Source organism: Phocoena sinus, chromosome 2 (assembly GCF_008692025.1).
Source record: "Phocoena sinus isolate mPhoSin1 chromosome 2, mPhoSin1.pri, whole genome shotgun sequence".
NCBI classification, from domain to species: domain Eukaryota; kingdom Metazoa; phylum Chordata; class Mammalia; order Artiodactyla; family Phocoenidae; genus Phocoena; species Phocoena sinus.
This window is the reverse complement of record NC_045764.1, coordinates 100,341,338-100,367,850: the sequence shown is the minus strand read 5'-3', so window position 1 is coordinate 100,367,850 and position 26,513 is coordinate 100,341,338. Positions and strand designations below refer to the sequence as shown.

Below are 26,513 nucleotides of genomic sequence, written 5' to 3'. Positions count from 1 at the left end.
GCCTAACTCCAAAAATGGAGCTTCTCTCACTACAAATGCTGCTAGGTCTGTATTCAAAGTCATTGCCATAGGATGATGAGGATTGAGGACTCAGAGGGAGATGGTGACATCCTTTTTAGCCCCAGGTCCTGCTGCAGGTGGTTGGGGACCTCACAAACCGTAGGTTCTATCAATCCAAAATGTGAAAATACCTTAATATTTGTATGCAGGGATTTTACATCAAACTCCAGCTATTTAATTGGCCACAGTGCCAAGCATCCATCTCTTGGTAATATTCCCAGAATAACATCAGATAGCATTTAATCAGCGGTAAAGTGACCCAAGGATGAGTTTAGTGACGGTGGACTCTGAGGGGCTCTGACGTTCTCTGCCCTCAGGGCCTCCTCATCATTCATTCTCCTTTTCAGCATAAAGCTGGGTCCCACAGGCTACTTACTGGCTGTAGCTAAGGACATTTCCATAATAAACTCAGCCGTTAAACCAAGCTGGACACCTCTGTTTTCTTTGCCGGCCAAAGGAATTGCTGCAGAACCGTCAATTCTTGCAAAAAGGCTTCTATACGCTCATCAAACAAATAAACAAATAACCCATGTCATTTTTTTTAAAAAGTTCAGTTGCTGTGCAGCAGTGAACAGACACAAAAGGACCAGTTTATGCCTAGAAGGAAAAACGACCGTCTTCAAAGCAACCCGTTTGGTGGCAGTCGTGATCATTAGGGAAAGTAATATCTGTTAAAAAGCAGTAAATGCCTGTTTCCAAACAGAATGGACTGGCATGCGGAGGAGGTGCGAACCCAGTCAAACATCCCCAGGCTCCCCGGAGAATCATTATGCTCTGTCGTGTTAACTCACTTCCTTCTTGATTTTTCCACTTTTTCTTTTTCTTCCCTGCTGAATATTATCATCTCAAATCAAATTAAGTACTAATAGTAAGTGGGCACAGCAATCACTTCAGAAAAGCAAAACATTCAGGCTCAAGAGGTTATATAAAAAGATTAGTTCTCATGATAAAGATTGAGAGCCCAGATGGAATTGTGAGAGAGTTCCAAGGACTCTCAGTGATAGCAACGCTTCAGTTGCTATAACTTCAGTTATAGCAACTGAAGCTGCTGTTCAGGTAACTAGTGGAGCCACCAACAAATAATAAAATCTAAATCATTTAAAAAGAGTACCCTCTCCTATCTGTACTCCAGCTCTCTTTTCAAATCCCTTCCTCTAGCTCTAAGATCTCTAGTTATTAATAATAATAGCAATAATGTATCAAGATGGGAAATAACTGTTGGAACGCTCTTTTCTTTGATAAAACGGCACAGAACAGCAATATGACACATTGGGAAATTTCAGAGTCTGACCCAACATGCTGATTGTTATCCAATGACTTTTTAATATTCAAAATGTTATGGATAGTTTATTTTGGACTTGATTTTTCAAAGAGAATGGCTCCTCCAATAAGATTTAACATACTGGTTTTTAAATATTATAAATTAAAGATAGCCCCTGAAATATATAACTATATGGAATACACTTCTGCTATAACATGGCTGGTAATTCAGGTATGTCTTATTCATATGTTCCAAAATTAAGAATTCAATCTTATTGAATTGGCATTAGTATTCTATTTGGAAAATGAATTGTTATTTATTCTTTTTTAAAAGACAAATCAAGTTAAGACTATTGTTTAAGTTCTTGGTAACAAAGAAGAGCAAGGGTTATAAACAGAACATTTCAGTTTACTTTGTCATCTATAGGATTCCCTGAACTACTCAAACTAAACGGTAAAGAAAAAGAAGTCCTTTGAAATTCACTTTGTGAACAAACAAGATAAGAGAACGCACACAAGATAATTCTCCAGTTAACATAGCTTCTCTCTATCTTCCCAATTTCTGTCCTGGGTTATATATCGGCAGGGTCTAGCTGATCTTGGTTGACACTGAAAGTGGTGATATTCCACATCAACCAGGTTTCTCTCACCAAAGGTGCCTGTAAATCATGAGTTAAGTATACTGGAAAGAAAAGGGAGCAATTAAAAAGTAATCTGGGGCTTCCCTGGCGGCGCAGTGGTTGAGAGTCTGCCTGCCGATGCAGGGGACACGGGTTCGTGCCCTGGTCCGGGAAGATCCCACATGCCGCGAAGCCGCTAGGCCCGTGAGCCATGGCCGCTGAGCCTGTGCGTCCGGAGCCTCTGCTCTGCAGCGGGAGAGGTCACAACAGTGAGAGGCTCGCGTACCACAAAAAAAAAAAAAAAAAAGTAATCTGTTCCACTGAACTGGAAACGTTTGAGGGTATGTACCTAAGGAGGAAAGCATGGGGTACTGAGGTCAGTGTCAGGAGGAGGTGAACACAGATCTCAGATTTCAGTGAACATCAAAAGAACAAAAACTCACCTGTGTTAATGCTCTAAGGAAAAGCTATTTTCAGGTGGCTGATGAAAGCATACTATGCTAAGCCAAAAGAGTAAAGAATCGCAAGTATTGGTGTTAAGGACCCTAGAAAACGAATTAAACATCCTAATTTTATAGATGAGAACACTATGGCGCCAAGAGATTGGAAGACTTATGTAAGATCACATTAAGAGCTGCAAGATGACCCAAATGTAAACATTGGTTCTCTCGAGTCTACGGTCGTTGTCTCTTCTACCACCAATGAGACACTTCTTTATGATGTATGAGTTCTTTCAAGTCAAGTAATAAACTGTGCTAGGTCCTGCAAATACTCCTACCTATGTGCAGTATAAGATGCAAAAAATTAGATTCGTAATTATAGCATACAATGGTAAGAACTAGTTATTGACTGTTGCTCAGGCAAGGGCACCCATCCTAGACTTACGGGGTCAACAAAGGCTTCTCAGTCGACCTAATATCTAGACTCGTTCCTTGAAGGAGAAGTAAAGATTACATAAAGGAAGAGAGACAAGAGGAGAAAGCTGTTTTACATGGAGGAAACAGCTGACACATATGATTGGGGGTAAAGAGAGTTGTCATGTTTGAGGAAGTGAAGGGAATTCAACGTGGTTGGATCACTGAGTGCTTGGGGTTGGGGGGTGAGAGACGGGGCAGGAAAGGTAAGCAGGGCTCACCAAATCCTGAAGGCCTTTATGCCTAGTTAAGGAATTTGGGATTTCTCTTAAGGTAATGGGCAGACAGAGAATTTTAAAACGGTAAAGTGTAGTGATTAGATTTGCATTTTGGAAAGAACATTATGACAGTTGAGTGAAAAAAAAAATGATAGGGGAGGTAGGCACAGAAGGAATCAAAGCAGTTAGTCTGAGGTAGTAACGCAGAAGATAAAGGATAGTCATCGAATAAAGTATCTAAGGGGGGTGGAGAGGGGTGTTTAGACTTCAGATATACAGGCCATAGAATTAAAATACTTGATGATAAATGTATATAAATAGATGTGGGTCATCAGTGAAAGGGTCAACATTACTCTGAAGTCTCTAGCCAAGGTCTTGCCTGGGAGACCTTTGGGAGACCATCATCCCTCAGTTAAAGACTTAGAGACAATTTTACCAACAATAGAAACTCAAGACAGCTTTGTACTTGCTCATCATGAGTGAAACTGTGGAAATCTGGGTACATGTCAAAGATTCTGCATTCTACAGGAAATCCTCTCCAAAATGCTGTAACCTGTGCTGCACTGAGACAGTCATAAATCTCTGATGAGACTTTCCCAAGAAAAAACAACCAGCCTAACAGGTACCCACCCCCCACATCCCCAGGCCCTTTCAGCCTCTCCATATTTCCCAGTGGATTATGGGCTCAATGTCCTTTGCCCTGTTCAGGCAGCATTAATGATGATCTATTTTCTGGTGGAGGTTCGTTAACCCAAAGGAAGCAGAGTTAGGGCTGCTAAGTAAGAGGAATAAGAGGATTGACTCAAGGAAACTGGAAAACTAAGGTTTTCTAGTTCAAAACTGGAGGAATGAATTGAATTGTATACTTTTGGGCTATGGAGTGTCCCAACCCCCACCAAGGACATAATTCAGGTACTCACCCCTTCGCCGCCATGTTCACCTGTGTTGGCAAGCATTTCCTGTAGGGCTCTGACAGAGAGGGACTGTTCCAGTACAAAATTGCAGACGCAGAGATCTGGAGGAACATACTGTGGAAATAAAACCAGAATGAGGATACCTACTCATATCAGTTGGGGATCAGTCACACAATAACACCTCAAGGGCAAAGAGCCTATGAATCAAAGTAACACTTGGATCGATGGATGGATGGATGAGTACAAAAGGTAGCTTTTTTTTTTTTTTTTTATTCACGTTAAAATGGGTTTCAAGCTGGATTCTAAAGGACGAGGAGAAGAAAAGCCCTAAGTCTCAAGGGAACAGCGACCAAAACGTCAGGATCAGCTTGAGTAATGGCTGGGGGCACACATGGGAGAAGAATACACATCCAGCCTTGCTGAAGGAGCGAAGGCTGATCGACACTGATGTCTGGGTGGGACCAAAGGAAGAAGGTCACTGGGATCTCATCCACAATAATTTGTACAAGGACAAGACCAGAATAGTGACCAAACACTCGGCAATAGTGACCAAAACAGGGAACCCAATTACTTGTTAAGAAAATCTGGACGCCACAGTGTAAAAAGAGAGGATTAAGAGCTACATAAATTTAATTCTGAACAAAGAAATTGATGACCCCTACAACAATCATTCTAATTTATTTTATGCTCAGGTAATAAATACCACGATATTTTCAAACATTTCTCAATAACAGACAGCCTTCTCTGCAGATGGACTAGTAATAGCTAATGCTCATTGAGTACTTTTCTGTGCCAGGTATTGTTTTAAGTGCTTTGCTTATATTGGCTCATTTAATCTTCACAATCACTCCATGTATACATACTGTTTATCTCTCAGTTTACAGCCGAGGAAACTAAGGCACAGAGAAGTTAGGTCACCTGCCCAAGGTCATGGCTTACACTTGGGTGAGTTGGATTCAAATCTAGACACTCTGTCTCCAAATCCATACACTTAACTCTGTTCCTGCTGCTGATGAAAACATTACAGATATTTTTCACAACTAGACCATTTTCTTTAATAAAGTTATTTATTTATTCATTCATTCATTTTTCGCTGCATTGGGTCTTTGTTACTCTGTGCAGGTTTTCTCTAGTTGCGGCGAGCGGGGGCCACTCTGTTGCTGTGCGTGGGCTTCTCATTGCGGTGGCTTCTCTTGTTGCGGAGCATGGGCTCTAGGTGCACGGGCTTCAGTAGTTGTGGCACGTGGGCTCAGTAGGTGTGGCGCACAGGCTTAGTTGCTCCGCGGCATGTGGGATCTTCCCGGACCAGGGCTCGAACCCGTGTCCCTTGCATTGGCAGGCGGATTCTCAACCACTGCGCCACCAGGGAAGCCCTAGACTATTTTTAATCAGCAAAGATTTAAGTTTTATATTTCTGCAAAACACAGTGCTTGGTATTGAGAAAGATATAAAAACATGCAAAACAAAATCAATGCTCTTCAGGAGTTTACCATCCGGTTCCACGATACATCATTTTCTTTGGGAACACAGCTTATATTCACCTTGCACACCAAGCCTGTGTTTCCTCTGTTGTATTGGCTGAACATTGACACCATCAGAGTAACAGGAATAAGGAATGAGGGCCGGAAGTCACCCACAGCTATGTCTAACACTCCGAGACAGGTAACACTGTTTCTATGGAGCTCCAACTTAAAAGCTAAAAGCAAGCCTGCTATTAAAGCACATATAACCCCTCTGATTTTCAACATTTTCATTTTTTAAATAAAGATTATGGAATTGGTGATCTTTAATTTCCCTTTAATTTCCAAGTGTTTGTATTTGTACCTTCTTCCTCCTCTTCCCCAACCTCAATGCCCTCAAAAATAAACTGATGTCCCAACTGTTAGACCTGCCCACTCTTTCCCTTTAGTAAAGTTCTGAGACCCCCTTAAGCCAAGAGTGGCTCATCCTATCCTGAAGGCTACTGGCCCATGGGTGACTTACATTTTGCCACTTAAATACTTTTCTACTTAGGATCTCTACAGTCAGAAATCCTAAAAACCCAGACTCCCTAGAATTCTGGTGTTACAGGAAATTGCCCAGTTCTCTTTATGAACATGATGTAACCAAGGAGAAACTGTATGTAACACGAGGAGACAACAGCCTTTATTTTACGTTTCTTGCTTCATTGTCAACGTCTGTTCCTGCTGCAGCTAATTAACTCATTTGTATGAGACTTGAACAAGCAGACGGCTGGTGATGCAGGGCAAGCCTTCACATCAGGAAGTGTTTTTAGAGTACATATCCCATCATTATAAGTACCAGGCAATAATATGATAAAGCATTTCCCTAAAGACCATATGCCACAAATATATATAGTCCGACTCAGTCTCCCAAAAGACGATGCCACCTCAGAAGATTTTACAGAGGTTTTTTACCTACCACATCGTGGTCTATCTTGATCTCATGTCACCAGAATAGGAAGCAAAAAGAGCTAGGGTTTGAGTGTGTCCACTTCCTCCTTCACTTCACTAGAGCATGCGATTTGGAGATTTCTCTATTCAGGAATGTCTACGGGTATGGCTGGTACTTTAAAGGGTGCGTTTTGGCTAATCAACTGAATGACCCCAACATTCACGCTCACTTTTACAAGAACCCTATTTAGTCCAGTCTCTTTAAGACAGAAACCTTCACAGCTCCAAGTGCTAGAGATCCTGTCCTTATACGAGATTGTGTGACCCTGTCAGCTCTCTTTCCTCCTGTTCTGGTTTGCTTGGACAGGGATAGGAGTTCTCCCCCGGCAATGCCATCCCCCATCCTGATAGAGGACCACGGATACCAGACACGAGGCATGCTCCAATTACATTTTTCTTTTCCCTCCAGAAATTAAAAGCCCCAAGGTGGTTGTGATTTAATTCCTGGTACAAATGGGTACATTGACAGAGGGAGGGTGCGCATGGGGAGTGGGGGGAAGCATCTCATACGGGAACACTGTACCTGCCACTGGTTTACATAGTCTCCTTACAGTTTAGTTTTTCTTCCTCTAGAGTGTGGTCCTGCCTGGACTCTCCATGCTCGGGGATAAGGTCACACCACTCCAAGAGCAGGCAGAACAACATGTGGGCAGTGGCAGGGCAGGGAACAGGGCAACAGGAATATCCGGAGGAAAACAAAATACAGCTAGCAACTTGTGACATGGGAGTGCAGAGCACAGAGCCATCTGACCTGCTCCACCAGCTGCCATCCTTAATTACACTCCACCCCGGCCTGAGCTCCCACCTCCACATTTGCCAAGAATGAGCCAAGGCCACTGGTCCATCAAAGCTAATCTGTTTGCAGCATGAGAATTCCCCCAGGAGGCCGGCTCACTGTGTCTGTGCTCTGCAGCCTGTGCGTCGGTCACTGCCTGCCAGGCGTGGGGCATGTGTTTGATGATTCTCAGCACGGAGAGAAGGGCTCTGTTGACATCTGTTCTGAAATAGCTCCTCATCACTCTCCCCAGCCCTGTCCTCAGCCTAGAGAAGCACCATGTTTCCAAATGTCCTACAGAAAACCTTGAGATGCCAGGGCTCTGCATAAGCCAGGAGCTAGGTATTCATTTAACCCCACTGTGTAGAAAACAGTGAAAGGGAAGGCCTATGGACCCTCCATGTTCCGTAAGTCTACGTAACATATACCTCGCTGCACTCAAAGTATTTTTCTGGAGCTTACTAAGTCCAAGAAGGTGGGAATTTAACACTCCTGTTATTGGATTCATTTAGCATTTTTCTACCTAGCACCCCACAATGTACACTCACCAGGGTACTAGTTTGTACAAGGCAATCCTTCAGGGGAACGAAGAGAAGAAATAGTTAACAGAAACAGGGATGTTCTCCCTCTATTATGCTGTTAACCACAGTCGCTGTGGCTTACATAGTTCTTCACGCAACGCAGTCTGTTTCCCTAGATTGTGGGTATCTTGCAAAATCTGTGTCTGACTCTACTTTTGCTATCCTTAGTAGACAGAACAGCAAGTGCTCAACTCAAGCCTTCTTGAGCTGACTCTCTGTGTCCTAGACTATCCGAGAGTATGTGACTGATGGTAGCGGTGGTTGCAGCACTAAGCATGCACTTGCCTGTTGAGCCCCTTCCCCAAGCCTCCTGCTCAAGATTCAAGGGACCCTTCTTCTCTCATCGTCATGAGTCTCCTCCCACTTCTCTGTTAGCCCATCTGGCTCTCATATGGCCGCGCCTCAATAATATACGCTGTAAGTGCGGCAATGGCTTTGAATGAAAAGCAGTATAGGTTATATTGGTTAAGAGCGAACCCTCTAGCACAGGATTGCCTGAGGTCCTATCTCTGTTCAACCGCTTATTAGCTGAATGACATTAGGCAGATAACTTAGTCTCTTTGCCTCAGTTTCCTCACCTGTAAAGTAGAGATCTAATAGTACCCACTTCTCAGAATAAACTAATTTTTTATATTTAAAGAACTTACGATATGGTCTGGCACATAGTAAGTACTCAATAAATGTCAAATGTCGTCCACACAGGGCAGTGAAATCCACATATCAATAACTCACTTAAATGTTTATGTATATATCTACTATTTCTGAAGTTCTTATTTTGTGTAAGGATAAGGCAAAATCCCTGCTCTTCAAGGTTGTGCGGTCTCGTGGAGAATTGGGGCAGCAAATGGAAAATTTCCAAAGTGTGATTCAAAAGGCCCATAGGTGGGTAAGGAAGCGTGAGGAAGCACCCAGAGTTGAACAGGGCTGCAGTGGAGAGAGGGGGAGGGGGAGGGGAACAAGCAAAGGGAGGTGAGAGGTGAGGCTGAGAAAGAAGTAGGTGCTAGACTGAGGGTCTTGAGTCACCCTGCCAAGGATTTCGGACTCTGTCTTCAGTGCAATAGCCTACATTCAAGGAAGCGACCCAATCAAATGCACATCTTTGAAAGATCACTGCAGGTCCAGTGTGAAGCGGGCTAGACCAAGGCAGAGAAACTAGTTAGGAAGTTGTTGCAATAAACTGGTTACAAGGGGACAATGGCATGAATTAAAATAATGGTAGTTGAAATGGAGATAAAGCAGTGAATTTGAAAAATCTTCAGAAGTTCAGAGAGAGAAGATCTGGTGACTAATTGAACGCAGGAGAAGAGTGGAAGACAACCAGTGTTTCTATCGGATGGAAAAAGAATTCAGGAAGAACAAGCCACACCAAGGGTCAAAAGTACCACAGAGACAGTAATTGCACTCGGCAGATTGTCCCTGTATCTCCATTTGGGCAACAGAATGCTGATGGGAGAGAAAGTCTCTGTGATGATGTAGTGGTATCCCTGCAGGTACCAGCGGAGGGAGGCTCACCTGGGAGAAGAGGAGGAACCTGAGAGAAAGACACATGTTCTCCACAAAAGGAGAATTCCTGGAGACCCAGCAACCAAAGTCAGCCCAAGTAACCTTACTTCCCTTTCCCATGTGCATTAGGCAGTCAGCCAGTATTTAGAGAACCTAACAGTATGCATGCAGTATTGTACTAGCTGCTGTGGGGAACAAAAGAGAAAAGACATGGTTTCTATCCTTTAAGGAATTCTTAAGCTATTTGAAGAGACAGATCTACCATAGATGAGACTTTATGAAACAATAAAAAAGTTTACATTCTATGCTAAATTGGAGAGTATGAGTTATATGTCTTACAGGACCAAGAGGCCTCTCAGCCATGTTGGGATGGGGAAAGGCCAGCCCAGGCTGGAGCGTCGCCTAAAGAGGGTTTACGTGGGCAAGTATCTCCTGGCACAGAGCCAGAACTCAAATTTTTGTTTAATGAATGAACAAGATGGGAGAGTTATCCTTCCATTTCCTTGTGTGGATTCTTCCCTTCTGTTTAAAATTCCATTCGTTGAAGCAGCATTTTTAAGTTATAGGCTTTCCAGAACCTCTGTCCTTACTTCCTCCTTTGCTTTTTCACCTAATTCACCATCCCCCCAACTCACCTCCATGGGCACTATGTCTGCTGGCAAGAGGCAGAGCTGGACTCTGTCCCCAGTGGTCTGGCTTCTACACGCCTTGTCTGTTCCATTTCACCACAGTGCCTCACACAGGACTGAAAACCATCTCCCTATGATGGCTCAATGCAGTCCTACTCAAAGACTATGGATGAGAAGACTTCCCAGGCCCTCGGGGGCAGAAAATTATCCTCTCCTCCAGAAAATGTTCCAGGTCAATCTGGCCCCACTAGGTACAGTGTGGCATTGGATAAGACCAACTTTCTATGGGTGAGCATCACGATGGCTAGAGATGGGACATGTAGCTTGTATTTCAGGAGCTTTAAGCACTTCACAGACATGATCTCATCCACCTACAGCAGACATGAGCTCATTTGTGGACTGCCTCTCTGTTACTGATAATACATAATTATTTGTATTGTGTTTATACTTCAAAGGCAGAGCCGATCGTTAACCAAACTAACACCTACATCTCATCCCAAGCAGGTTTTAATTATTTATGCAGTTAAGCGCCTTTTAAATCTACCTTTGTCACCTCTGCTAAGTTTTTGATAGATTATAATGAAGAAAGTTATATAGTGAATATTTAAACCTGAAGCTGTTGCCCAGTCTCTGTATTTCTACAAAAATTGTTGGTGGCTTTACAACTATTTTAGCGGTGGCTCAACTGAGATACAAAGGAATTAGGTAAAACTTATATGGGCAAGTGGAGAAATAAGAATAGAATTCACATATACATTTAAAATGTATCTATTTACCTATCTATATAATTGTAGCAGGTACTGTACTAAATCCTTTATAAATATGACCTCATTTAACTCTTACATCAACTCTTTTAGCAAAAAGATTATAGACAGACAGTTTATAAATGAGAAAACTGAGACTCAGAAAGGTTGAAACACTTCCCCTCGACCACATGCTGAGAATAGCATTTAAATCGGGAATTCCAAGCTCAACGGTTTCTGATACTGTGTCAATATTCCTGAAGAGAAGCTTCTCATCCTTACACGAACATTGTGTTGTGGAACTCTAATTCTACTAGGCTACCTCCTCCCAATTCTTTTTTTTTTTTTGTCACACCGAGCGGCATGTGGGGATCTTAGTTTCCCAACCAGGAATCGAACCCGTGCCCCCTGCAGTGGAAGCACGGAGTCTTAACCACTGGACCGCCAGGGAAGTCTCCTCCCAAAGTTCATACTTTAATAATTTAAGGACTTCATATGAGGTTCTTGACTATCTCAGGAAGAGTTCTCTACTCTGGAATGGCTACTGCAAAGATTACGGGCTGCAGTTGGGACTCAAGAGCTTTCTAAAATTGAGATTCCTGGCAAGCACACTCATTTCCATCTTCATGCAGTTCTGAAATCTGAAACCAACTTACCATGTAAGCTCTCTCTTCCAAAAAGCAATTCAACTCTGGGCGTGATGGGACAAGTTTCCACCAAGGACATACATGGGGAGATTTTAAACGTGTGTACGTCCAGATTTTAAACATGTCGAGGGAAGAGACTTCGCCTATCTGTGTTAAAAGCTATCACGAAACAAGTTTAAAATGTATAAAACCTCGCTTAAGTTTTTTAAAAATATATTTTGCTATGGAAAAGGATCTTTCAGAAAGGTCTTTCTGAAAATATATACAGAAACTATTCGAAACATTTGAGTTCCAATTTTTGCCTGAACTTTGCTAACAAAAACCATTGTACGTAAACAGTAAGGCACACAGAATTTAAACTTATAGCTGGAAAACATTCCTTCTGGGCAGAGAGGAGGAAGATTCTATTATCTTTTAAAGGAATGAAGTGAAGAAGGTGCCTTCTGATGCCCGAGGAATCAACCACAGGAAGGCAATGCTCTCAGTATCCCCCAGTCTCTTGGCGGTTCTTCATTCTAGGGAACAGTGAGCATCCCTGGGAGGACTGACAGCTGTGGAAAATCACTACCACAGCACAAGGAGACTTACGAAGCAAAATCACTCATGGTCGTGAGCAGAACAACTGCAGCATCTGACGCCATGCTGGCCTGAGGTTTTACTCCAGGGAAGAGGGAGTATTCAGAAGGAAAGGGATGGAATGACTTGATTATGCATAAGGGAGAGGAAGATTACCAAGTTACAGAAAGCTGTTGATATTTTAAAAAAATAAAATAATAAGCTTCTACTAGGGAGTTAAATATTTACTTGAGCAGAACACTTGCTGAAACACTCCCTACGCAAGCGAGGAGCCACTGCCACCTAGAAGCAGGAAAGCCAAATTGCAGGACCAATATCCTTTGACAAAAGTCCTGCCAAGAAATACCAGCCCCCAGTGATAAAGAACTAAAAAACCCACAATCACTGTTTCTTTGCCTCATCCCTCAAATGCCCAGATATTGGCTGTTTAATTCACACTGATCCACGGATCCATTACGGTCTAGCCTCTCATAGGGAGAATGTTTATTAATTCAAGTAAGAGCCACACTTGTAACATCAACTATCCTTTTGATGATGCTCAGAGATTTCTCACAAGAGGTAACACAAATAAGCTTGTTTTGGAAGTGTGAATGCAGTTGGCCCAAGAATCTCCTGGGCAAGGCTGCCAGCATTTCAGATTCCTGGCACCCTTCTCCAGGTGGTACTTTAAAAGAATCTCCCAGGTGATTCTGAAGCAGGATGTCTCTGACCCCAATTTGAAAGATACTGTAGAGTAACTGGACCAAACAAGTAAAGTCAGGTCCCTGGACAGTAACTGATTCTTACTCTAGATCTTTCATTAAAAGAGTTCAATTCATCAGTATACAAGAATTTCTTTCAAATGAATAACCCAATAATTTGAAATCCACAGAATTGTTGTTTTTATGATCTTGCCTGCTATGGCCCCAACCAAAAGTAATGCTGAGGTACCCTGGACGCCTCTATTCTGCAAGCATCAGTTGTTTCTGGTACATAGGAAAAATGTCACCAAGAGCCTGGCAAAAATCAGTGCTGTGAAGCTTGTGTTCTTTAAAATAAGGAAGAAGGGGCGGCCAAAGAATCAGAGTCAAAACGCTGGGCAGCTGGCTTGTAAAGCTGCCTGCTGGGAAAATGCATCACTCACAGGCTGGATGGTTGATTTGGGTCTTGATTGAGCCAAGTTTTGCCTCCCTGCCTGGCATGGTCGGCATGTAGAATAACAAAGGTGTCAAAAGGTAGAAATGTGGAACACTTGCACCTGGAAAAAACAAGCTGTGTGGAGGAGCAGCAAACAATACCCACTGTTTATAGACGGAGATAGCAGAAACAATGACTCTTTGTACGGCCCTAAAAAAAATACGGTCATAAATGAAACTCTAGCTTAATGAGTAGCACAGGCAATACAAAACGCTCTGTGGTAAGGAATGGGACCCTAATTTGCTAGTTTTCAATGGGATCTACCGTGAGAAACTGAAGTTGTTATTCCAAAGAGCTTACATATTGGGGAAAAAAGCAGAGCTCAGGAAAGAGGAAAGGCAGCATGTCAGTAAGGAGATGAAACCAGCATGTGTGTTCCATGTGCCATGAATAAATTAGGGGTACCAGCCTCAGCAGGAGGAACAGCACAGGGTACAGGATGGTGGAGTCGGAATGAGGTGTGATAGGCAGAAATATCAAGAGATGAGATCAAAGCTGAGGGGGGCGGACTGGCAGGAAAGCCTAGTCTCAACCCAATGTTTGTGTTTTAGTCTCCAGCTTGGTTTCCTTTAGTTTTGGTGGGAGGAACACTGACCAGCAGTGTATATATTCCTTGGCAATTCCACTTGCCCTCTCCTCCCTTTTGAGAAATGACGTGCTTGTCAGAGAATTTAGAAACCATGGCAAAGCTTTTCTCCATGGCAAGGCACTTCTCCATTTTCTCCAGCAGTTGGTATCCAGCAGCTTCAGGAGGGGACAATGTGTGTCTCTTGGCCTCTCATCACATACAGGAAGGGGAAGATTGAGGAAAGCCTTCTGAGGCGCCCACAAGAGAAGAGACAATGCCAAGCTCAACTAAAGGCTGATGGAACAGAGACACTGTGTACGCAATGGCAGTTCTGTCCCCTTAGGTGCAATGCTCACCACTATTATTATCGGGAAGAACCTCCTGTGTACTGAGTCCTGCTTGATTACAGTAACAGCTCCATGAGGCTCTGGATCTGAAGTGGATAAAGCTCGAGGTGCCAAAGGGCAAGGACGACAGCTTGGCTCCCAAATGGTTTGAATTTTTTTTCCAATGCCTCCTTCCCACTCTCAGATTGAATCCAAATTCCAACGTGCAAATGCAGTTTTTACTTTTTGTCCCCTCCATGGAATTTTTGTTTTGGAAAAAATAAACATGTCACTATAAACTAAGTTCTGGATTCAAATTTCTTCTTTTGGCAGGAGTATATGGATAGACGTTCATAAAAGTTTCAGTTTCAAAAAGCCTTTGTGGAAATAAATAACTGTTACAAATACTTTTCTCCAGTATGGAAGGAGTCCTCCTATATCCTACCCCCTTCAACTGCCCCATAGTGTCTGAGCTAAACTACTACCACTAGATATTTACATGTGCAAGGATTAGTATCACATGCCCCCATTTACAAGGGGACATGGAATATTCAACACAGATATTTTAAAACATGTATACTAGAGAGGGATTTAGCACTGCCAGTCAGAAGTAGCTGCATGAGTTAAAAATGTTCACTTAATAATAAGCACTGCTTCAGTGGAGTGGGCTATATCTACTTCAGTAGTGCCATCCTTACCAGGAAGGATTCCAAGTATGAACAAACGTCAAAATGCTCATTCAACTGTGGAGACGTGTTGGGTTCCATTCTCTCCAAACCGTCTCCCACTGAAGTCACTGATACCTTTCACTCAGGTCGTGAGCCAGCTTTGATAAACACAAGGAAACCAGCAGGAGACTCAGTGTCTTCCTATTTGAACCCAACCCATCACTCAGCATCTGGTGCAGGTGACTAGGAAATACCATGTCAAATACTGCCTCTGCCCAACCATCCAAGTTCACGCGACAGAACCTTCACTTCAGTTCCCTTCCTTATCCGCGCTAGACAACTAAGCCAAGTTAGTGAGGTTTCCCATCAACAATGAGGACAGAGAATAGGTGTTGCAGGGCAGATTACTCAGGAGGGAAGGGGAAAGGGAAAACCTCATCAGGAGTTACCTCCAATACACAATGGTTGTGACAACTTGGTGCCATGAGGGAGGATGAACACACTGATAGAAGCTGAAAGAGCAATGCCACACCTCAGAAAGGAAAGTCCTTGCTCATGGTGACCCAGGAGAAGTTTGTCAGACCTTATGAAGATAAATGTCTCAAATTAGGACTTCCCTGGTGGGGCAGTGGTTAAGAAACTGTCTGCCAATACAGGAGACACAGGTTCGGTCCCTGGTCTGGGAAGATCCTACATGCTGTGGAGCAACTAAGCCCGTGCACCACAACTACTGAGCCCATGCTCTAGAGCCCACAAGCCACAACTACTGAGCCCACGTGCCAGAACTACTGAAGCCTGTGTGCCTAGAGCCCGTGCTCCACAACAAGAGAAGGCACTGCAACGAGAAGCCCACGCGCCGCAACGAAGAGTAGCCCTGGCTCGCCGCAACTAGAGAAAGCCTGTGCACAGCAACAAAGATCCAACGCAGCCAAAAATTAATTAATTAATTTTTGAAAGTGTCTCAAATTAGTCAGTCGCTCTCCAGCGGCATTTGTCCGTATGTTCTAGTGAATAAGATGAAGATGAGCGCCATGTCTGGCTTTCTAGTAAACGTGTACATTTTGGCAAAGAAGCAAGTTCATTCATTACTACAGCAATTCGAAACTTTTCATGGCAGGCTGTAGGTAAGGGTGAACATAATAGTAATGAAGCCAAGGTCGGTGGTAGCTTTGCCTCGTTTTGTGATGACATCTAGCTACTTTGTCATTACTTAGTCAAACAAGGAAACAGATGTATCAGGCCGATGACTGCAAATTCAGACCTTCCACAATTTCTGAAAGTGAGGTCTGTGGACCACCTGCATAAGAACCAGACAGGAGTTTGTTTGAAAAAAAAATAAAAGCAGATTTCTGGTCCTACGCAAGACAAGGCTGGGGATTGAAGGATATGCTCATTCCAGTTTGAGAACCTCAGCCTTTCTGGGTGAGCTCAGTGCCAAAGCTCACGGGTGCTGGCTAGGATCACCATCTTCATGGATAAAGCATTCATGACACAATTTACCTGGGAAATCAGGGAGTGAGCGAAACCACAGTGCTCATTTTTCAAACTGAAAGGTGATCAGAGGAGGTTCTGGAAACTTCCGCATGAACATCAAAAAGTTCTCATCTTTCTTGGCTGTATTTTTCACAAAAAAGGTAATTCCCTTTAGCTGTTTGCTAAGAGGTTTTGCTGAATGACAGTAGTAAGCCTTCTTGTGTTCACTCAGTCTCAGAGCTTGCATTAAATTCTAAAAACTCTCATCTTTAGGTAAAAGAAGAATTGCTTGAACCTAGATGCTACAGCTTACCAGGGTAATGATTCAGATTTCAAGTCTCAAGTGACTGCCCTTGGGATGGAGGAGGTGGGATGGAAATCAATTATTCCGCCCTCAGTGAGGCAGTACTGTACCTGAACCGCCCCAAAGAGATGATAATCTATTCTATTTTGAAGTAGAAATACGTTGGGATGTATAGCGAAGTGCTAAAGTAGCGCTTAAGGCAAAAGTCTTCGATGAAAGCACTCTAATGAGAAATAGATCATTAGGGTCAAGGGTTTTAAAATCCTGTCAACCACTCAATAGCTCAAAAAGAACTGTCAGACAGAGGCTTACAAACAGCTTTCCTGTACCAGTCTTTCTCATCTAAAGGCTTTGCATAAAGCTCAGCTGAGTTTAAGTGGAATGGAAGAAAAATGATTGGAAAACATACTGACAGAGAAAGCAGCTAATCCTGGAATGACTGTTTTAAAAACAATTTGTAATCACTCCCTGAAATAACTTGGATGAAGAAACACAAATTAATTCTCCATAGCATTTTGAATTATTTAATAAAATCAACTATTTGCTACACAACAGGAATTTAAGAGCAAACAAGATATTGTTTCCAAATGACTCGTAAGATGTTTCAGTTTATGTAGTTTGTTCAGGTCGCTATTTAAAAACTACTCAGTGGACTACTGAAAAGTAGAGAAATAAAGTTGTCAACTTAACTGTCTGTAAATCTTAACTTCTAAAACAATTTTAAACATTTCCTTTACAAAACTCTCCTCATGTAGTGGCTGGCAAATCAGATTCTAGACGTTATTTTGTGTAACATTTTAAAGCACGTTGGAGGGAGAGCAAAACCAGATCTCTTGAATCACTATTCTGTTCTTTGTAAACAATACTTTCGTCTGTGAATTATGAATACGCACATCATTTCAAAAGATCACATAAGAGGTCATCAGCATGGCTTAGGTTTTATCCCCAGGTTTTAAAACACCCACAAGGAATGAAAACGATGGATGTAACATGCCTTGGGTTTTTGACTCAAATTCTAAAACGAACGCAATGCATCGTTTTAATTCCATGTAAAAGTAACAACTGGAAGAGAGATATTCCCCCAATCGCAGGAAGAAAAGGCAAGTCTTTGTGGTCTAATTAGTAAGTTCAAGAGTTGGTGGAGGAAGAAAAAATACTGCTAATCAAGACCAAAATAGCAGCTATTAGGTCTGAAGAGCAAAGTACTAAGTGCTGCAGAGGAGCCCGGGTATGAATAACACCTACTCATAATTCACCTGGGGCCATTTGCCTGCTGTGAACAAGTAAATGACAAGCGAGCAGCAGAGCAATGGTGCCACTTTACACACTGAATAAATTCTTTGTGAAGATTCCCACCACTAAAGGTACAGACTGTCTTTCAAGAAAAAGAGGGGGCGGTATTGCCTCAAGCAGATAAGTTATCAACACAGTATTAATAACTCAAATAGTAAGAAGGACAATATAGACGAGAGGAGATCTCAGGGTTAACACTTTTTTCCTTCTCTTTAACTAGGTCCTTGGGTCCAGCAACTGACAAATGCATTAATAAACTTGACATGCGTTGCTCTCGACTTCTATGCTATTCCTTTGGATATCTGTTTCCCTACTCATCTCTTAACCGTTAGAAACAGCAGAGCATGAGCCTCAATGTGGATGCAGAAATGGAAAGAAGACTTCTGGAAAGAAAACCATTTAGCTGCCGAATGGGAAGAACTGGACCGCGGAGAGCCACGATTTTCAGAATCTGAGCATCCCTAGGATTAGACTCCAACCCTTCGACTTGATGAATTCACATATGGACCAGTAGGAAATGAGCCCTTTATTCTGCCTACACCAAACAACAATAGTCCCTGACCCAGTGTGAACAATCTTCCCTTGGGGCCCCCTCGATTCCAGAGGCTTATTCTCTCATTCTTCAGGTAACTTGGGCTTAGGAGGTTGGGTCTGTGTCCTTCTCCTTCCCGGGACTGTTTCTAGATCATTGCTCTTCCACAAGTTAATTCCTCCTCCTTTAAGCCTCCTGAGCCTGGAGACATCACCCTTTGCTGCCTCCCTTTTTGCTATTTGTTTATTTCTGTGACCTTCCCATCTTCACTGAAATCTCTGGCCCTTTTCCGTTCCCACTCTTGGTGATTAGAACACTCACATTGCTATTTCTTGAATTGTGTGCTCCCCCCAAATAGATGCTGAAGTCTTGACCCCCAGCAACTGTTAATATGACCTGATTTGGAAATAGGGTCTTTACGGATGTAACCAAGTTAAGATGAAGTCATTAGGGTGGGGCTTAATCCAACAGGACTGATGTCCTTACAAGAAGGGGAAAACGCCATGTGAAGACAGACGCACAGAAATGGGCCATATAAAGATGGAGTCAGAGATTGGGGGTATGCTGTCACAACCCAAGGAACACCTGGGGCTGCCAGAAACTAGAATGGGCAAGGAGGATCCTCCCACAGAGGCTTCAGAGGGAGCATAGCTCTGTTCACACCTTGATTTCAGACTTCTAGCCTCCAGAACTGTAAGAGAATAAACTTCTGTTGTCTGAAGCCACCTAGTTTATGCTAATTTGTTACAGTAGCCCTAGGAAACTAATGGGCTATATGAATAATCTATCCCATATTACAGCTTCATCAGTGATCTTCTATACTGTAGTTCAGCAGCCCTCTTTCAGGGTCATACACCTGGGGTCTAGTTTCAGCCAAACTGCTACTCGGAAACCTCTGATGGACGCACCCCACTATTTAACCATGCAGTCACCTTTCAGCGGGCTTCCTTACTCAATTACTCTCATCACTATTTACACCCCTCAATCCTTTTCACTCACACAGTCTCCTCCTATCTTTAGTTCTTTCCTCATTCAGCTTAATTTCCAAGATTCCACGGTCCAGTCTCCTAAACTCTCTTGCCATTTTGACACTTACCCCACTCACCCGGCAACGCTTTGACCCTGGCAGGATTTAACTATCCACCTTCTCCATGCCTGCGCTGGGCCTGCGGAGAGCTGCTGCACGAGATGACAGAATTCTGAAAACTGGTAGCGCTGAGAAGTCATGGTTACCAACCTCAGCGGGCCCTCCCTGCTGTGCCCTCACACTGCTCAGCAATCGCACTAGTCTCTAGGCGGCTCACTCACCAAAACTTTCTGCACAAAACCTACAGGTCTCCTCCCGGCCTTGCCTTCTTCCTCTCCAGTGGAGTAGGAGGTCTTCCTTGCTTGAAGGCCAATTCCTCATCTCTGTCCTTAACACCAGCCCTTTCCACTGTATCAGCAATTTGCACACTAAAGCATCCCTTCCCTCTTCTGCATCTCTTCTCTTTCTCCACTTGTACCTTTCCATCAGCATGGGAACATGCTTAAGACTTAAGCACACTTAAGCCTTTTCTATTACAAAAATCCTTCCATCCTCTGACCCTCTCCAGCCATCACTCTCTCTTTCAGAGATTTCTGCACTGGCTGTCTTTATTTTGTCTTTATTTTCTGCCTGAGCTCCACCTCGGCTAAACTGGCTCTGCCCTTGTCACCCCACCGAGCAAGCTCTCACCAAGACTGCCATTGGCCTCCGTGTCACTACATCTAATGGACACATTCCAAACTCACATTACTTTGCCTCCAAGTGACATCCTACCCTATTGACCATACTCCTTTCTTGACACTCTTCCCGTGATTTCTGCGGCTTCTATGACATTGTCCATGCCTATTTTCCCTCTGATCTCTTAGGTTTCTCCTCCTCCTTCTCTGTGCTGTGTTTCTCTTCCTCAACTCATCTTTAAATATCTACATTTTCCAAGCACTCTTCTCTTCCCTTCTTAATCCATATTTATTTCCCCTCTCAAAGCTTGATTTGCTATCCTTAAGCCAATATCTCCTAAATATTATCTCCATTCCAACCTCTCTGATCCATACATCCAGATGCCTATCAAAGTTTCCTCTTGGATGCTTTCCAGGCCTTTTGAATTCAATATGCCCCAAATCCAGTTCATAAGCACTATCTGTCCTAACACTTTCCTGCTCCCATATGCCCTATTTCACTAAACAACATGTCATCCATAGGCGCTAACTCTAGTTACACTTGACTCCTCCCACTTTGATCCCTTCACCACCCTATACGTTCCATTAACCACACCTGAAGTCAATTTAATCCCTGTCTATTCACGTCCTTTTTACATATGAAGGACCTATACAGTTTCCACAAGTTCATGTTTTCGCCTGACAATCAGCCCGTTTGTGTTCAACTCCCATCTTTGCTACTTCAAAACCTGTGCCCTCGCCTCTTCTCTTTTGCATATGCCAAAGCTGCTCTCAGTTAATTCCCTCACCAACAGCGCCATATGTTAGTCCCCCCCTCCCTGCCTTTTCTTTTATGGCTTCAGTCTCTCCTCTACGGCCTCCTTTTTCTCTGCCTAAAACATGCCTGTTGGAAACTCCTTCTTTATAACCCAGATTGTGCTCCAACACCATTTTCTCTTCTTTTAACTCTCAGCTGCTTCACAGAGCAGTGAACACTCACTGAAGAAGTCCTGGTTCAGGTAACAGTGGAGAAGCTTACAGCAGAATAATCTTCCTGACAATAACAATTATAAATTTTGGAAACACATTAAAAAGATAACTGTTGGAAGGTACTGGAGAGCAATCTAAAGCCGGAGGGCAAAATATGACTCTTGAAAGAAGGGAAGCCAAGTAGGTGATATGCACATTTAATTAAAATTTCCCCTGAGGCCACTCCCTTGTTTATGGATTTTATAGGGGATTGATGGCAAGAAAAAAAGCTGCTGTGGAGTCAGAGGGCTGAGTTTGGGGTTGTTGGAATGTCAGGAAATTGAAGAGGAGAATGTGGAAAAAGGAGGGAACCACTGTATATGAAAACCCCAAATCGGCAATAAAAATGCCCCTCAAATTCTGGCCCACTCATCAACTGTACAGGGTAGCACTCCAAGCATCCAATGGAAAGGAACAGCTGGAATGCTTAAAAGGAAGGAAGGTTTCAGTAGCTACCTGGTTTTGGAGTGTCAGAATTTGGTGTTCAAGCCTAACTCTCCAGACAGGGTTAGGAAACACTTCAGGATTTTCCTTAAAACCCAGATGGGCTACATCCCAAGACTAACGACTATGTCCTAAAACTAAATGCAAAACTAAAAGAGACCAAGGCTCCAGAAGATCAAGGAGCTCCACCAGTAATTTAATTGCCTGCTACAACAAAATACAATACTCTTTAGGGAAAGAAAAGTGAAGACAAAATAACTACAAAACATCAGCTACAATCTTCAGTATAAAATAAAAATTACTAGACATGCAAAGAAATAGGAAAATGTGACTCATAATCAAAGGAAAAACCAGTCATAAGGAGCAGATCCACAGACAACCCATATACTGGCATTAGTAGGCAGGATTTAAAATAACTATTATAAATGTTAATGAATTTATCAGAAAAAAATAAGAACAATGGGAGATGAGACTATGTAAACCTTAGAAATAAACTACTGAAAATTTTGTAATTAAAAAAATACAATATCTGAAATAAATTCACTGGAGGGAGTTAACGGCACTTTTAAATTAAAGAATCAAGAAACAAAAATAAGTCAATAGGAATTATTCAAACTGAAGCACAGAGAGAAATATAGTTGAAAAAAATGAACCGAGTTTTAGTGGCCTATGGAATAACATAAAATGGTTTCATGTATACGTAATTGGAGTCCCAGAAGGAGAGAATAAGTGTGGCAAAATAAATATTTTAAGAAGTAACAGGGGACCTTCAAGATGGTGGAGGAGTAAGACATGGAGATCACCTTATACCCACAAATACATCAAAAATACAACTACATGTGGAACAACTCCTACAGAACACCTACTGAACGTAGGCAGAAGACCTCAGACTTCCCAAAAGGCAAGAAAATCGCCACGTACCTGGGTTGGGCAAAAGAAAAAGGAAAAAACAGAGACAAAATAATAGGGACAGGACCTGCACCTCTGGGAGGGAGCTGTGAAGGAGGAAAAGTTTCCAAACACTAGGAAGCCCCTTCACTGGTGGAGACAGGGGTTGGGCGGGGCAGAAGTTTGGAGCCATGGAGGAGAGCGCAGCAATATGGGTGCAGAGAGCAAAGCGGAGAGATTCCTGCACAGAGGATTGGTGCCGACCAGCACTCACCAGCCTGAGAGGCTTGTCTGCTCACCGGCAAGGGCGGGTGGGGGCTGGGAGCTGAGGCTTGGACTTCAGATGTCAGATCCCAGGGAGAGGACTGGGGTTGGCTGCGTGAACACTGCCTGAAGGGGCTAGTGCGCCACAGCTAGCCGGGAGGGAGTCCGGGAAAAAGTCTGGACCTGCCTGAGAGGCAAGAGACCATTGTATCAAGGTGAGCGAGGAGAGGGGATTCCTTCCCTGTCTGCACACAGAAGGCAGAGCACTGACTAAACGAGCTCCGGAGACAGGTGAGAGCTGTGGCTATCAGCGAGGACACCAGAGACGGGCAAGAAATGCTAAGGCTGCTGCTGCAGCCACCAGGAATCCTGTGTGCAAGCACAGGTCACTATCCACACCGCCGCACCTGGGAGCCTGTGCAGCCCGCCACTGCCAGGGTCCCATGACGCAGGGACAACTTCCCCGGGAGAACACACAGGGCGCCTCAGGCTGCTGCAACCTCATGCTGGCCTCTACTGCGCGGCAGGCTCGCCTCACATTCCAATTATCACTACCGTGCCCCTCCCTCCACCGAGCCTGAATGAGGCAGAGCCCCCTAATCAGCTGCTGCTTTAACCCCCTCCTGTCTGGGCAGGGAACAGATGCCTGAGGGCAACCCACATGCAGATATGGCACCAAAACCCAAACCAAAACCAAACCCCAGGAGCTGTGCGAAAAAAGAAGAGAAAGGGAAATCTCTCCGTGCAGCCTCAGGAGCAGTGAATTAAATCCCCACAATCAACTTGATTTACACTGCATCTATGGAATACCTGAATAGACAACGAATTGTCCCAAAATTGAGCCGGTGGACATTGGGATCAACTGCAGACTGTAGGCTTGCTGTCTGAGACTAACTTGTTTCTGAGGCAGAACACTCTTTGACATAAATCACAGCAAGACCCTTTTTGACTCACCTCCTAGAGAAATGGAAATAAAAACAAAAATAAACAAACGGGACCTAATGAAACTTCAAAGCTTTTGCACAGCAAAGGAAACCATAAACAAGATGAAAAGACAGCCTTTAGAATGGGAGAAAATATTTGCAAATGAAGCAACTGACAAAGGATTAATCTCCAAAATCTACAACCAGCTCATGCAGCTCAATATCAAAAAAACAAACAACCCAATCCAAAAATGGGCAGAAGACCTAAATAGACATTTCTCCAGAGAAGATATACATATGGCCAAAAAAGACATGAAAGGATGCTCAACATCACTAATCATTAGAGAAATGCAAATCAAAACTACAATGAGGTATCACCTCACATCAGTCAGAATGTCCGTTATCAAAAAATCTACAAACAATAAAGGTTGGCAAGGGTGTGGAGGAAAGTTAACCCTCTTGCACTGTAGGTGGGAATGTAAATTGATACAGCCACTATGGAGAACATATGGAGGTTCCTTAAAAAACTAAAAAAAGAACTACCATACAACCCAGCAATCCCACTACTGGGCATATACCCTGAGAAAACCATAATTCAAAATGAGTCATGTATCACAATGTCCATTGCAGCTCTATTTACAATAGCCAGGACATGGAAGCAACCTAAGTGTCCATTGACAGATGAATGGATAAAGAAGATGTGGCACATATATACAATGGAATATTACTCAGCCATAAAAAGGAATGAAATTGAGTTATCTGTAGTGAGGTGGATGGACCTAGAGTCTGTCATACAGAGTGAAGTAAGTCAGAAAGAGAAAAACAAATACTGTATGCTAACACATATATGTGGAATCTAAAAAAAAGAAATAAAGAACGTTTTGATGAACCTAGGGGCAGGACAGGAATAGAGAAAATGCAGATGTAGAGAATGGACTTGAGGACATGGGGAGGGGGAAGTGCACTGGGACGAAGTGAGAGAGTAGCATTGACATATATACACTACCAAATGTAAAACAGCTAGTGGGAAGCAGCCACATAGCACAGGGAGATCAGCTCGGTGCTTTGTGACCACCTAGAGGGGTGGGATAGGGATGGTGGGAGGGAGACGCAAGAGGGAGGGGATATGGGGATATATGTATACTTATAGCTGATTCACTTTGTTATACAGCAAAAACTAACACAACATTGTAAAGCAATTATACTCCAATAAAGATGTTAAATAAAAAGGAAAAAAAAGAGAAGTAACGGGGACTTCCCTGGTGGTGCAGTGGTTACAAATCTGCCTGCCAACGCAGGGGACACGGGTTCGAGCCCTGGTCCAGGAAGATCCCACATGCCGCGGAGCAACTAAGCCCATGAGCCACAACTACTGAGCCTGCACTCCAGAGCCCACGAGCCACAACTACTGGCCCATGTGCCTAGAGCCCACGCTCCACAACAAGAGAAGCCACCACAATGAGAAGCAAGGAAGAGTAGCCCCTGTTCACTGCAACTAGAGAAAGCCCATGCGAAGCAACGAAGACCCAACGCAGCCAAAAGAAAAAAAGAAAAAGGTAACAGCTGTCAATTTTCCAAACTTGATAAAAAAAGACAAACCCAACCAAGAGATCCATAAAGCTCAGCAACATCTAGGCAGGATAAATAGAAAGAAAACCACCGTCAAATACATCATTCAAACTGCTGAAAATCAAAGATAAAGAAAAAATTCTTAAAACCTTCCAAAGAGAAAGACTTATTTCATATAGAGAAATGATAGCTCATTTTTCATTAAAAAAAAAATAAAAACAGGCCAAAGATAACACAACACCATCTTTAAAGTGCTGAAGGAAAAAAGTCAAACCAGGATTTTATAACCAGAGAAAATATCCTTCAAAAAACAGAGACAAAATAAAGATATTCTCAGTGAAAAAAAAAAGCTGGGTGAGTTTGTCTCTGGCAGATCTTCACTATGAAAAATGCTGAAGGATATTCTTCAGGCTGGAGGAAAATGTACCAGATGGAAATCTGGATCTAAAGGAAAACCTGAAGAGCACTAAAAATGTTACATACCTGGATATCATTTTTATAAAAACCATCTTTTTTCTTTTCTTAATTTCTTTAAAAGACAATCGACTCTTTGCAACAAAAATAATAAAGTATTGCACACTATATAACTTGTAGAAATAAAACACATGTCAATAGCGCACAAAGGATAAGGATAGTGATGTAATAGTAACTCACAGAAGATTGTGATAAGTTAAGGATTCATATTGTAATCCCCAAAGGAACTAGTGAAAAACAATACCAAGAAGTAGAGCTATAAAGCCAATAGAAGAGATAAAATGGGACATTAAAAAAAATATTTGATTTATTCTAAAGCAGGCAGAAAAGGAGAAACTGGGACAAAAACTAGAGTATATGTACACACACAGAACGAATAGCAAGATATTAGACTAAAACCCAATAGTATCAACTATTACAATAAATGTAAATGGACTGAACACTCCAATAAAACAGTAGAGATTATAGAATGGGGGGGAATCAACACTTAACTCTATGCTGTTTATAAGGGACATATTTTAAAAATAAAGATATAAACAAGTTGAAAACAAAAAGATAGAAAAAGATATACCAAACAGTAAGCATTAGAAAGCTTATGGCTAGATTAGTATCAGTCAATGTATATTATAAGACCAAGGATAAACAATTACATTTGATAATGAGAAAAGGACCGATTCATCAGAAAACAAACAAAAATTCTAAACGTGCACACCTAAAACAGAGTTTTAAAATACATATAACAAAACTTACAGAACTAACGAAGGACACAGGCAAATCTTCAGTTTTTAACATCTCTCAGTAATTGACAGAATAAGTAGATACAATTTAGTAAGAATATTCATCTTGACATTCATAAAACACTACATTAAACAACTACAGAATGCAGCTTTTTTAAGTACATATGGAACATTCTTCAAGATATACCATATGCTGGGTTGAAAAATAAGTCCCAATAAATTGCAAAGGATTGAAATCATACAGAGTATGTTCTCTGACCATATTAAAA

The 26,513-nt window shown here is 42.6% G+C and overlaps 1 protein-coding gene across 1 annotated transcript in view; it reads right to left on the bottom strand.

Moving 5' to 3' along the window:
• The window catches only part of RYR3 (ryanodine receptor 3), a 399,907-nt gene that overhangs the window by 334,491 nt on the left and 38,903 nt on the right, over positions 1–26,513 (bottom strand). Inside the window, exon 12 of the mRNA XM_032621721.1 lies at positions 3,993–4,100. Coding sequence (XP_032477612.1) covers positions 3,993–4,100 — 108 coding nt within the window. The remainder of the gene's footprint in view (positions 1–3,992; positions 4,101–26,513) is intronic.